We start from the raw sequence: 15,252 nt of genomic DNA on the forward strand, positions 1-15,252 counted from the left end.
CAGGATTAAGAAACTCACTCAAAACTGCACAACTGCATGGAAACTGAACAACTTGCTCCTGAATGACTACTGGGTAAGTAACAAAATGAAGGCAGAAATATATTCTTTGAAACCAATGAGAACAAAGACACAACATACCAGAATCTCTGAAACACATTTAAAGCAGTGTGTAGAGGGGAAATTTATAGCACTAAATGCCTACAAGAGAAAGCAGGAAAGATCTAAAATTGACACCCTAACTTCACAATTAAAAGAACTAGACAAGCAAGAGCAAACAAATTCAAAAGCTAGCAGAAGGCAAGAAATAACTAAGATCAGAGCAGAACTGAAAGAGCTAGAGATACAAAATAAAACTTTAAAAAATCAATGAATCCAGGAGCTGGTCTTTTGAAATGATCAACAAAATTGATAGACTGCTGGCAAGACTAATAAAGAAGAAAAGAGAGAAGAATCAAACAGACGCAATAAAAAATGATAAAGGGGATATCACCACCAATCCCCCAGAACTACAAACTACCATCAGAGAATGCTATAAACACCTCTGTGCAAATAAACTAGAAAATCTAGAAGAAATGGATAAATTCCTGGACACAGACACCCTCCCAAGAATAAATCAGAAAGAAGTTGAATCTCTGACTAGACCAATAACAGGCTCTGAAATTGAGGCAATTATTAATAGCCTACCAACCAAAAAAAGTCCAGGACCAGAGGTACAAAGAGGAGCTGGACCATTCCTTCTGAAACTATTTCAATCAACAGAAAAAGAAGGGATTCTCCCTGACTCATTTAATGAGGCCAACATCATCCTGATACCAAAGCCTAGCAGAGACACAACAACAACAAAAAAAATTTTAGACCAATATCCCTGATGAACATCAATGCAAAAATCCTCAATAAAATATTGGCAAATTGAATCCAGCAGCACATCAAAAAGCTTATCCACCATGATCCAGTAGGTTTCATCTCTGGAATGCAAGGCTGGTTCAACAGACACAAATCAATAAACGTAATCCATCACATAAACAGAACCAATGGCAAAAACCACATGATTATCTCAATAGACGCAGAAAAGCCCTTCAACAAAATTCAGCAGCCCTTCATGCTAAAAATTCTCAATAAACGAGGTATTGATGGAACGTATTTCAAAATAGTAAGAGCTATTTATGACAAACCCACAGCCAATATCATACTGAATGGGCAAAAACTGGAAGCATTCCTTTTGAAAACCGACACAAGACAAGGATGCCCTCTCTCATCAGTCCTATTCAACAAAATCTTGGAAGTTCTGGTCAGGGCAATCAGGCAAGAGAAAGAAATAAAGGGCATTCAATTAGGAAACGAGGGAGTCAAATTGTCTCTCTTTGCAGATGACATGATTGTATATTTGGAACACTGTATATTCGTCTCAACACAAAATCTCCTTAAGCTGATAAGCAACTTCAGTGAAGTCTCATAATACAAAATCAATGTGCAAAAATCACAAGCATTCCTAGACACCATTAACAGACAAACAGACAGCCAAATCATGAGTGAACTCCCATTCACAATTGCTACAAAGAGAATTAAATACCTAGGAATATAAGGGATGTGAAGGACCTCTTCAAGAAGAACGACAAACCACTGCTCAACGAAATAAAAGAGGACACAAACAAATGGAAAAATACTCCATGCTCACGGATAGGAAGAATCAATATCGTGAAAACGGCCATACTGCCCAAATTAATTTATAGATTCAATGCCATCCCCATCAAGCTACCAATGACTTTCTTCACAGAATTGGAAATAACTACTTTAAACTTCATATCAAATCAAAAAAGAGGCCTCATTGCCAAGACAATCCTTAGCAAAAAGAACAAAGCTGGAGGTATCATGCTACCTGACTTAAAACTACATTACAAGGCTACAGTAACCAAAAAATCATGGTACTGGTACCAAAACAGACATACAGACTAATGAAACAGAACAGAGGCCTCAGAAATAATACCACACATCTACAACCATCTGATCTCTGACAAACCTGACAAAAACAAGAAATGGGGAAACGATTTGCTATTTAATAAATGGTGCTTGGAAAACTGGCTAGCCATATGCAGAAAACTGAAACTAGACCCCTTCCTTACACCTTATAGAAAAATTAATTCATGATGGATAAAAGACTTAAACGTTACACCAAAAAACATAAAAACCCTAGAAGAAAACCTAGGCAATACCATTCAGGACATAGGCATGGCCAAGGACTTCATTACTAAAACACCAAAAGCAATGGCAGCAAAAGCCAAAATAGACAAATGGGATAAATTAAACTAAAGAACTTCTGCAGGACAAAATAAACTACCATCAGAGTGAACAGGCAACTTACAGAACGGGAGAAAATTTTTAAAATCTACTCATCTGACAAAGGGCTAATATCCAGAATCTGCAAAGAACTCTAACAAATTTACAAGAAAAAACCAAACAACCCCATCAAAAATGCGCAAAGGACATGAACAGACACTTCTCAAAAGAAGACATCTATGCAGCCAATAGACACATGAAAAAATGCTCATCATCACTGGTCATCAGAGAAATGCAAATCAAAACCACAATGAGATACCATCTCACACCAGTTAGAATGGCAATCATTAAAAAGTCAGGAAACAACAGATGCTGGAGAGGATGTGGAGAAATAGGAACACTTTTACACTGTTGGTGGCAGTGTAAATTGGTTTAACCATTGTGAAAGACAGTGTGATGATTCCTCAAGGATCTAGAATTAGAATTACCATTTGACCCAGTAATCCTATTACTGGGTTTATACCCAAAGGATTATAAATCAGGCTACTATCAAGACACATGCACATGTATGTTTATTGCAGCACTATTCACAGTAGCAAAGACTTGGAACCAACCCAAATGTCCACCAATGATAGACTGGATTAAGAAAATGTGGCACATATACACCATGGAATACTATGCAGCCATAAAAAAGGATAAGTTCATGTCCTTTTTAGGGACATGGATGAAGCTGGAAACCATCATTCTCAGCAAACTATCACAAGGACAGAAAACCAAACACTGCATGTTCTCACTGATAGGTGGGAACTGAACAATGAGATCACTTGGACACAGGGCGGGGAACATCACACACTGGGATGGGGGACTGGGGGACGGATGGCATTAGGAGAAATACCTAATGTAAATGATGAGTTGATGGGTGCAGCAAACCAATATGGCACATGTACACCTATGTATCAAACCTGTACACTGTGCACATGTACCCTAGAACTTAAAGTATAATAATAATTTTAAAAAGTTAACAGTGTAACATGTATTTAAAGCTATTGAAAAAACAGTTTATGTGCAAGGTGTGTAAGGAAAGTAAAATATACTTTTTGTAAAAGGATTATAAGGACGCATAAAAATGTGGATTTTTACCTACATTAAAAGGTTAAAAAATTGTTTTGAAGGTTTAAGCAAGTTTTGAAACGTTAATTATAAAGGGAATTCTGTGTGTAAACATGTTGGTAAAGTTAAAGGGGTATCATCCAGTTTTTCTGTAAACTGGGCATTAAAATAAAAGCACAATGGGTTTTTCTTAAAGCACTAACCTATTCTTTAACAAAAATTATAAAAGGTTAAAGAGTCTATAAAAAATCTTACCTTATGGTCAGATATTAATATTGGATAAATATGTCTACAAGGTTTTATGGTCAGATATTAATACTGAATAAATATGTCTACAAGGTTTTATTAAAATTGAGTTTAACATTAATAGGACAAATATAAAAGTGAAATTTAGCTTATCTGGTATAAAATCATACAGAAAGCATTGTCAAATATAAAATGGTATTTGGCTTTCTTTGGTCTATATTGGTATGTTATTTATATGTGTTCCAAAATTATGGGAGACTCATATAATTTTGATATATATTAGTGTACGTTCAGTAATAATTACAATCATTACGTTAAAATTATTGTGTGCCATCCTTTTCAAATGTGTCTTTATGGCTACCCTAAAACTTTCTGTCATCCATAAACAATTGTTGCCTTGCTTTGGTCCTCTTTAAAAGGTGGTTTTATAATCAGCTATAAAGCTCTAACAGGTGCTCTTAAATGCAGGTTTCTGATAACTTTGGAAACTGTAACATCAGAATAGAGGAAAAACGTTCAGGACTTTTGAAGAGATAAAATGTTAATATTAAGCACAACAGGAATTAATTGCATGAACTAAACTAACAGGAGACTAATCTTTTTAATGTTTTAAAATATTGCTAATCCTTTGTTTTGCTTTTCAAAGTCCAAGAAATTTTTCTTTTGAGCTATTAACAGCTTTTAACAATTTAGTATACTCCCATGAACAAAATTTGGAACATACTTGTTTCTCTCTACCTGATTTTCTCCAGAATTTTTAAACTATCTGTGAGTATTCTTAAGTTACAATATTTGCATAAATGCACTAAAAATCTGTTTTCTTTTGTAACAGGACAGAATTGGAAAAACTGGTTATTTTAAAAAGGCTTTACCTGGAATAATATGCTTTCCTTTAAGGAACCATACTTATGAAGCCAAAAATGCCCTCGGAAAACTGGCCTCATATTTTGTGTACACAGTCCCTGTACAGGGTTTCTGGTCTGCAGTAAGTAAAGAATGTCACTTTCTAGTGACATTCTAGGCCAGGAATCCCAAGTTATCTTGGGACTTCAAGAGGAGAGAAATTCACCAACTCATAGGTATTTGATAGTACAAATCCAGGATTGGGCTTGGCTTTAAAAGGTTTTCTCTCAGATTCCTTCTACAGAACAAAGTTCCATCAAAGCCAATTTAAAAGGCCTATGTAACAAATAATTATTCTTGCTTCACTGTATGCAAATAATTAAGCCAAGTATAATAAAGCAAACTATTCCTACCATGATTTAAATGTCTTTTAATAAAAATGGGAAACTGGAAAGAGAAAATCATATTGCAAAAACCATAGCACACCTGTTGTTAAATTCTAGTGTTGCCTAATATTTTTCAGTTTTTATTATTTTCTACTGCTTAAATTGAATTCTAATTTTCTGGCTACAAGTTTCTAAAATAAGCTGGGCTTTCTTAAAGTTCCATAAACTGAAAACTAGATGTTTCAGCAGATGCTGCCTCTAAGCTCCCCCAACCATCACAGAAGGAAATCTCTTCACTGCTGGTGCTGACAACTAAGAACTGAGGATGCCCAGAATCCTTCACCCCCACGTCTAGTGAATCCACAGAACCCAGGGTAATTAAAACGGTACCTGTTACAGGAATGAGCTCCCAAATAAATATATCACACTCAAGTAAAAGCCTGGAAAGCTAAGAAAGCAACCCCTGACAGCCCCCAAAAAGTCATAAATATCAATGTAAAGAAATAAGAGATCTTGCCAGCGCAGTAACTCACGCCTGTAATCCCAGCACTTTAGGAGGCTGAGACACGTAGATCACCTGAAGTCAGGAGTTCAAGACCACCCTGACCAACAAGGTGAAACCCCCTCTCTACTTAAAAAACACAAAAATTACCCAGGTGTAGTGGCAGGCACCTGTAGTTCCAGCTACTCGGGAGGCTGAGACAGAACTGCTTGAACCTGGGAGCTGGAGGTTGCAGTGAACTGAGATCACGCCACTGTACTCCAGCCTGGGTGACAGAGCAAGACTCTACCTCAAAAACAAACAAACAAACAAACAAAAAACAACAAAAAAAAAAACAGGAAATAAAAAGCTAAGGAAATATCAAAACCAAACAGATTCTTGGTTTGGAAACAAAATCATAGCATGTGTCATCCCATTCCTGGGGCCCCTTCTAATAATATGCCTGGGACTAATGTTCTTACTCTGCCTAATTAACCTTTTTCAAAGATTTTTATCTGACAGGATCATGGCCATTTCACAGACAACTACCCAAAAACATCTACAGATGTCATTGCTCCTACAGTCAACCCGAGACCAGAAAACTCTCCATCCTCTAGTCAGCAGGAAGTAGCCAGAAGAACATGCCGTCCCTCCTCAAACTATAAGGTCTGGATTGACAGAGCAGGAGCACTGCCATCTTGGACAAGCCCCTCATTCTAAAATTCACCTTAATAAAAAAGTGCCTAAATCCAAAGGGCATCAGCCTAATGGCTAAGGTCAGCACGACCATAAACCACAAATAACATCTCCAATCAGAAACATTCCAAACTTCTCCCTGACCAGAGACATGCTAGCCCCAAAATAAACCCCCCTCCAGCCGGAAAGATGCTAGCCCCGAGATAACACCCCTCCTCGCCAGAAAGATGTCTGCCCCAAGATAACTTCCCCTCCTCCCAGAGAGATTCCAACCCCACCATAAACTTCTCCACACACATAAACATTCCAAGCTTGTGATAAGCCCCTCGCCCTAAAACCAATATATATTCTTAATCTGTAACAGAAAGCGCTCCTGACCAAAATCAGCCAGGAGCACCTCTCAGGTTTTGTCTAAAGTGAACCTGTCTTTAACTGCCAGCCGCATTTCATGTTTCTTTCCTCTTTCTTTAATTCTCACAATAGATATGCTCAAGCTTTCAAAATTACTAAGTAAGCAGTAGACCAAAATCTTCCTCTGGTGCTTTCTCCAGAATATATTCAGAGAATACTCACATCCTTAAGGATCAAAAACAGACATCATCTCTCCTCACTCTCCAAAATGCTATAAAAGCAGGTATTAAAATGGTATTAAGCCAAGTACGGTGGCTCAGGCTTGTAATCCCAGCACTTTGGGAGGTTGAGGTGGGTGGATCACCTGAGGTCAGGAGTTCGAGACCAGCCTGACCAACGTGGTGAAACCTCCATCTCTACTAAAAATACAAAATTAGCCAGGTGCGGTGGCACATGCCTGCAATCCCAGCTACACGGGAGGCTGAGGCAGGAGAATCGCTTGAACCCAGGAGGCGGAGGTTGTAGTGAGACAAGGTCGTGCCACTGTACTCCAGCCTGGGCAATAAGAATGAAACTCTGTCTCCAATAAATAAATAAATAAAATGGTATTAAAAGTAGACTATGCTCTCCATTCACAACCTAACAATAGTGATACCTCACATCCCTATCCCTCTATATCCCAATTACAGAACAAGTGAAACTAGGCAGGAGACTTGAAACCTATGACTTTCTTCAAAGGAGAAATGAATTAAATTAAGCCAGTAGCACTAATAAACATGCAACTTACCGATTTTCAAGTTGGAACAGTCAGCCTCAACAACCATAAGGAGGTTTTGGGATTGACTGATGTTTTCCCTGTGACAACAGTACAGGTCTCCTACATTAATTAGGTACCTACCCAATCTTTATCCCCACAATACAAACATTTTCTATCACAAGCACTTCCAAACTGCCCAAGTTAAGGTGGTTCTAGCATTCTGTCACAGTATGATGGACCACAGTGAGAAAAAAATAAAATACCACTGAAATGAAGCTTATTATACCAGAAATTCTTTTAAAAAGCCCAGTGTCTTAGGTACAGTTTATGTGACTACTGGCACACCAGGATAATTATTCTTGGTTTTCTTTTTATCTTTGACCATTATCTCTCTTCTTTTCTATTCACCAAAAAAAAAAAAAAAAAAAAAAAATTGCCTCTCACTGCCATTAGGAGATTTTGCAGGTTGGTTTATTTAATTGAACAAGGAGGAGATCCTATTTCAACCTTCTGCTGGAAACACCTAATTATTTAAGGCAATCCCAAGTAGCAGCTATGTAAATCACAGATGTTAAAACTACAGACTTCTAAGTTGTCAGAGAAATTCCTATTTTATGATAATCAAGAGAAACAAATAGGTCGACATATCTAATTTTATTTTTTGGCCACAACAAAGAATACTTAAATTCCACAAAGGAAGGGTGATACAAGGAAAAAACTGAGCTTGGTATAAAGCAGCCCATCACTTTTTAACATGTGGAATAAAAAACAAGAAAAACTATAAAATAGCAACAACAAAAAAAATAAAATACTTAAGCATAAACTTAAGAAATGTCTAAAGTCTAAGCCAAAACTTCTGAAAGACATAAAAGTAGATTTGAACAAATGGAAAAATATTTCTTACTCCTGGCTAAGATAATTCAAGCTCACAAATATATCAGTTCTTCCTATATTAATTTATAAATAAATCCCAATTTAAAAGATCAACACTCTTTTTTATAAAGTTAGATGAACTGATGCCAAAGTTCATACAGAAAAATAAACATGTAAAAATAGGTAGGAAAACACCAAAAAGAAAAGCTACGAGGGCAGATTAACCCTATCAGTCATGAAAACATACTATGAAGCCTCTATAATCAAAACGGTATAGTAGTGACACAGGAATATGCAAACAGCCTAGCGGAATAAAATGGAAAGTCCAGAAACAGAGCCAAGCACATGTAGAAATTTAGCATATAGTAACAGTAACATCTCAAATAACTGGAACAAAGATAGTCTTTCTACTAAATTGTACCCAGACAAGTAGTTAATGATTTAGAAAAGATAAAATTAGATCATAATTCATACCACACATAGGAATAAACTCCAAATGTATCAGGGATTTAAATGCAAAAACTGAACCCTGATAACTACTAGAGGAAAATATAGATGACTTACCTGAGGACAGCAGGAAAGTTTTATAATAACACAAAATCCAGATAAAAGAGCAATAAATTCAACTGCATAGAGGGGAGGAATGACTCTTACACAGCAAAAACCAAAACAAAACAAAAAAAACCCTACCATACACAAAGTAAAAATTACATATATCACACCTAAGTATAAATTCCATAATAAAGGACTCTTCAGGGTTGATTGGGAAAAACCAAAATCGCATTTTTAAAATGGGCCAAAAAAAAGACAATTCATACAGACTCACAAAAACAAATAAAATGGACCTTGAATACATGAAAAGATGTTTAAGTGTACTCAAAATAGGAAGATTGTAAATTAAAACTACAATGAGATACCATTTCTCACCTATGAGATTAGCAAAAAATTTAAAAAGTAAGGCAACTTTTATAGCCAAAACTATGGGCCAACAGGCACTCATACTTAACTAGAGAGAATGCACATTGGTATAACCTTTATGGAGGGGCATTTAGCAGCTGTAAAAAGGATGAAAAAAAAATCTCTGAACTGATATGCAATGAATTCCAGGAAATATAACTTAAAGAAAAAGCAAAGTACAAAAGAGTATCTCCAATATGCTACCTCCTGTGTAAGGAAGAAAAAAAATGCATAAATGAACAGGTATGTGTAAAACAAAACTGAGGAAAAGTAAGCCAGAACATAATGAGGTTGGCCACCTACAGGGAGCGAGTGGAAATAAAACAGAAAGAATTGAGAAGAAACTACACTAGATTTCTGACTTTTGGAACCATATCAGTGTTTCACAGAGTGAAAACATAAATAATTTTTTTTAATCAAAAAGAATGGGGGCGAAGTTCTAAGAAGTGATACATACAGAAACAGATGAACCTAACTACTTCAAATTAATAGTCTATGCTGTAGGGAAAATTTAAAATTACAAAAAACAGAAAAATCCAAATACTTTTTGAATATAATATAAAATCCATATGCCTTTCAAACTAAAGATAAAAAACACACAAGCACTGAACTCTGCCCCCAGGGGTATGAGTTAGCAGTTCTGAAACTACCTTGTAAATTCTAGGATTGAGCAAATAAAGTAAATATATTGTGGATGACAGCAGTCAGGTTTTCTCACTTCAGAAAGAAGAGTTACAAATATAGAAATACAGAAGGCTAGAGTGAACTCTGTGATGTTGCTCTGCAATTAAAAGTACTAATTTTTAATAAAAAGAAATACAGAAAAAAACACATGTGAATATGCTTGCTTGCATGTGCACACACATACACCTATTGTCTAAGTTCTGTTGGCTAAGAAGATCTAGATCCAGCTTGAAAGGGCTTTCACTGGCCAAATCTGAAGCAGTTTTTTTTTTTTTTTTTTTTGAGGTGGAGTCTCACTCTGTTGCCCAGGCTGGAGTGCAGTGGCACAATCTCAGCTCACTGCAAGCTCCACCTCCCGGGTTCACACTATTCTCCTGCCTCAGCCTCCCTAGTAGCTGGAACTACAGGCGCCCGCCACCACGCCCGGCTAATTTTTTCTACTTTTGAGTAGAGACGGGGTTTCACCATATTAGCCAGGATGGTCTCAATCTCCTAACCTCATGATCCGCCTGCCTCAGACTCCCAAAGTGCTGGGATTACAGGCATGAGCCACCATGCCTGGACTGAAGCAATCTGGGTATCAAAATAAATGACTAAGATTATAACCCATTTAATAAAATAAGAGTCAGTGAGTCCATATGATATATACAAATAAATGAGAGAAGGGAAAAGCTTTCCTCATAATCCTTATAGTAGAATCTAATTAATAAATAAAGAAGGAAAAAAAGAATTAGAAAATCACCATTTGTAGCCATTACTATAACTGATTCTAACAAAAGCTCATTAATGCATACTGAAACTAGTTGGTAAAAGCTGTATGAGAAAAACGTTATTTACATAATCTAAAAGTATTTCCCTACAGATTCCTTATTAATGATGAAGAGAAAAACAGTAACTCTACAGTAAAGAAACCTAGTAAACACTACCTTAAGTGACAGAAGTCAATATCATCATTAACTAGACAGACAGACATCATGGGTCTCCTGATATAATGCCTTAAGAAGAAAAAAATCATTTCCATGATATTCTTTCTAAAAATGAATATGCTGAACCTAATTATGAGGAAACATTACACAAACCCAAATAGCTGTCCTATACTGTTCAAAAACATGAATGTCATGAAAGACAGTAAGTGAGGAACTCTTCCTGGTATAGAAGACTAGAGATATCACAACTAAACACATGACCCAGGATTTTCTTGTGCTACAATGGACATTTTTGGAACAACTGGACATATTTCAATAAAGCCTGCACATTAGATAATACTATTGTATAATTGTTAATTTCTTGATTTTTAAAATAATTATGTGGTTACATAAGCAAATGTCTCTGAGTTTGGGAAACAGACACTGAATAATTTAGGGATAAAAGAGCCTCACACTTAAAAGTTGCATTCAAACATTTCAGGAAATAATATGTGCGGCCAGGCACACACATCTATAATCCCAGTACTTTAGGAGGCCAAGGCAGGAGGATCACTTAAGCCCAGGAGTTTGAGACCAGACTGGGCAAAACAGGAAGACATTGTCTCTATCAGAAAAAAAAAAATTCAAAACTAGCTGGATGTGGTGGCGCACACCTATGGTTATCTATTTGAGAGGCTGAGGTAGGAGAATCACTAAAGCCTAGGAGTTGGAGGCTGCAGTAGCCATGACCATACCACTGCACTCCAGCTGGGTTATATGGCAAGACCTTACCTGAAAAACATAAAAATAATATATAGAGAGAGGAAGAAACTGTAAAAGTGAGTGTGATAAATATTAGTATTTGGAAATCTGGATAAAAGGTTTAAGGAAATTATATACAGTAATGGCAATGTTAAGCCTGAAATTTTATATATATATATATATATGTGTGTGTATATATATATATATATATGTGTGTGTGTGTGTGTATATATATATATATATGTTTTTTTTTTTTGAGACGGAGTCTTGCTCTGTTACCAGGCTGGAGTGCAGTGGTGTGATCTCAGCTCACTGCAACCTCCGCTTCCCAGGTTCAAGTGATTCTCCTGCCTCAGCTACCATGCCCAGCTAATTTTTGTATTTTTTAGTAGAGACAAGGTTTCACCATGTTGGCCAGGATGGTCTTGATCTCCTGATATTGTGATCCACCCGCCTGGGCCTCCCAAAGTGCTGGGATTACAGGCATGAGCCACCATGCCCGGCCTAAGCCAGAAATAATCTTTTTTTTTTTAAGATGGAGTCTCCCTCTGTCCCCCAGGCTGGAAGAAAATTATAATGAACATGTAATAATATTGAGAAAAGCAACATAGTAAAGCACCCTCCTAAAGGGCATCAGCACATTAAATGCATCTAGAAGATGCCCAAGTTCAAAACAAACGGAGGAGGCAGTGTTCAAATGGTTAAAACAGGACGTATTTACATGGAGGAAGACTTGTACATACATATAAGATGTATTTGCATGGAGAAAGACTCCCATTCCCAAGAGCAACAAAAAAATTACTACACATAACTAGGTAAGTAAGAAAAGTTTAAAACCTACATAATTATAAAGTTTTACATCAAAAATTGGATTAATGCAGAGAATTATCACATTTCTGGATGGGAAGGCTGAATATTCTAAATCTGTACATTCTGTCCAACTAATCTGCAAATTTTACACAATTTTAATCAAATCTAAAGTTTGTTTTTGTTTTGTTGAGGTTGCAGGAGAAACATCACAGGCTAATGATATTTGATACACAGATTTTTTAAGAGAAAAAACAAGCAACACTCAAACTATGCTGTTAGTTCTCATCATCAGAGAAGTGTTACATAAGCCAAAATGGACAAATCAGTGGAAAAGAAAAGGAAACCCAGAAGAAAATCCAGTGTATATACGGTAACATAATACATGGTTTTTAAAATGCCATTTGCCCACCAGTGGGAAAAGGATAAACTTTATAAAAATGGTTTCTGAGACAAATGACCTACTACTTGGGGAAAGGTTAACTTATATTACTACTTTATACTACATCCCAAAATATAACCCCAGAAAGATTAAAGAAATATGGGAAAATAAAATTCCTAGAGAAAATGACATTATTTGTAAGATACAACAGGCCCTTTCTCAGCATTATGCCAAAGCCCAAATCAACAATATCTGAAAAGCAAAAGATATCACAAACAAAGTCAACACAAACAAATAATTTTTTCTCACAGATGGTTCATATTATTGTGGAGGCAGCTTCTAGGATGGCCCTAAATGATACCTGCCTCCTGGTATTCACACCCTTGTTTAATCACCTCACCAATATTAGGTTAGAAAAAAACTTTTAGTTTCTGTCTTGGGCTTACTATTTTTCCAGTGGATCCCTTGCCATGTGGGAAGCTAACTGGCAAGACCTCAGAAAGCCCAGTGAACAGGCCCATGTGGCAAGGGACCAAAGTCTGCCGACAATCACACTTGGGGACAGATATTTCCTCCTTCAAACAAACCTTCAGATGAGACTGCAGCCCTGGCTGATGCCTGGATTACCGTCTGGTGAGAGGCCCTGGGCCAGAGGTTCCTAGCTAAGCCATGCCTGAATTTCCAACGCACAGAAGCACTGAGATAATAAAATCTTTGTTGCTCTACACTATTACATTTTAAATGGGTTTTAACAAATGAGTAAGGAAGACACACACTCTAAAAGGGGGTAAAAAGAGTCACAACATGAAAAATGATGTTGTAAATTAAAAAAATTTTTCAGGGCCAGGCATGGTGATTCAGACCATAATCCCACCACTTTAGGAAGCCAAGAGGGAGAACCAGTTTAGGCCAGGAGCTCGAGACCAACCTGGGCCATGTAGTGAGATGCATCTCTACAGAAAATTTAAAATAGAAAAGAAAGTAACAAAAATAATTTTTCACCTACAGAATTGAAAAACATAAAAATACTCCTAATATCTAAAGGTTACACAGGAAATGGGCATTACTCATATTCAAATAAGGTACATTTAAATGGATAAAATCTAACTAGAAGGCAGCCTATATCAAGGTTTAAAGTGCTCTCCTACTCTTCAACCCTAGAATTCTACTTTTATAAACTGTATTCTGATAAGGCATATGGAGATGCAAAAATAGACTAACACAAGTTGCATCATGAATTAAAAAAATTTTTTTCAAGAAAGGAAGCATATGAAACTACACAAAATACTTATATGCTACAGGCAGTGTTCCTCTGGTCTACATCAACACAGTACAAGGGTGGGGACAGGTCGCTTTTTAAAGTATAAATTAAGAAATTTTAACTTACCTTTCACAGGATTTATATATATATGTCATTTATAATGACTACAAAAGTAATACTGCAATCTTCAGTGAATTTTCTCTCTACAAAATACACGACTAGAAATAAAATCATTGTAATGCTTGAGCTGGACAAAAATGTGCACAATAGAAGAAATTTGAAGGAAAAACAAACAACCAAAAAATAATCATTTATGGTACATGTATTATGACAGCAACAAAATACATGAAATACCAGACGTTTTACCTTAAATCTCTTGTCCTGCAATACTTTCTTGATGGCAACCAGTTCTCCTGAATCACAAAGTTTGGCTTGATATACCACACCAAATGATCCATTTCCAATCACTTTAGTGTCTGTATAGCTGACTTCTTGTGGCCTGTCTGGACCCTGCCCAGGAGTTGCCACCACTGTGGTTACCTTGCTGCCATCCTTGTCTCCTAACGGAAGAAAGGAAAAAAAAATTTTTTTTAATGAGAACTATAAGGAATTAAATAGAGAAAACTGCCAACATATACAAGGTAAACTAAATTCTTTCTTTCTTTTTTTCTTTCTTTATTTTTGAGATGGAGTCTCACTCTTGTCACTCAGGCTGAAGTACAGTGGCACAATCTCGGCTCACTGCAACCTCTGCCTCCCAGATTCAAGCAATTCTCCTGCCTCAACCTCCCGAGTAGCCGGGATTACAGGCACCTGCCACCATGTCTGGCTAATTTTTGTATTTTTAGCAGAGACGCGGTTTCACCATATTGGCCAGGCTGGTCTTGAACTTCTGACCTCAGGTGATCCGTCCTCCTTGGCCTCCAAAGTGCTGGGATTACAGGCATCAGCCACCGTGCCTGGCCAAAATAAACCATATTCTTTACTACAAATTATTTTTCGTTTATCACATGTAATTACTTCAATTACTTGTTTCGATTATAAGTCATTTTTTAAACTCCCATGTATTTAGTCATTCCACAGACCAAACACAATGCTTAGTTTCAATCCTATGAGGTAGACAGTACTGTTCCCACATTATAGGTAATAGGAAGAATGTTAGATTTGCCCATGGTCAAATAGCAAATTGTGAGCCCATAAAAGTCTGACCTTATCCATCCAATTCTAAAAGGTCTTAGGGCTTTTCTCAAGATCTTATTTTACTTGAAAATAAAATGTGTGCAAATAAAAATGTTTAATAATTCTGACTCTCTTCAGATCCTTCTGCGTTTAGGAAAGTAAGGCTTTGAGTTTTAAGTTCCCTGAATAATCTTTTTCACAAAGTAGAAGACCTCTCAGAGAAAGCTCAGGTTAAGAAAAGAATGTTAATTTGGGGTTAACAGATATAAAACTTAAATAATCCAATCCATTCTGAACT

General features: G+C 36.5%; 1 protein-coding gene across 3 annotated transcripts in view; it reads right to left on the minus strand.

Annotated features, from left to right (window-relative positions):
- The window catches only part of GSK3B (glycogen synthase kinase 3 beta), a 260,978-nt gene that overhangs the window by 153,761 nt on the left and 91,965 nt on the right, over window positions 1-15,252 (minus strand). For all 3 annotated transcript variants that reach the window (XM_025375802.1, XM_025375801.1, XM_025375800.1), the window contains exon 2: window positions 14,142-14,335. In XM_025375802.1, the coding sequence (XP_025231587.1) occupies window positions 14,142-14,335 (194 nt within the window). The remainder of the gene's footprint in view (window positions 1-14,141; window positions 14,336-15,252) is intronic.

Source organism: Theropithecus gelada, chromosome 2 (genome assembly GCF_003255815.1).
Source record: "Theropithecus gelada isolate Dixy chromosome 2, Tgel_1.0, whole genome shotgun sequence".
Lineage (NCBI taxonomy): Eukaryota > Metazoa > Chordata > Mammalia > Primates > Cercopithecidae > Theropithecus > Theropithecus gelada.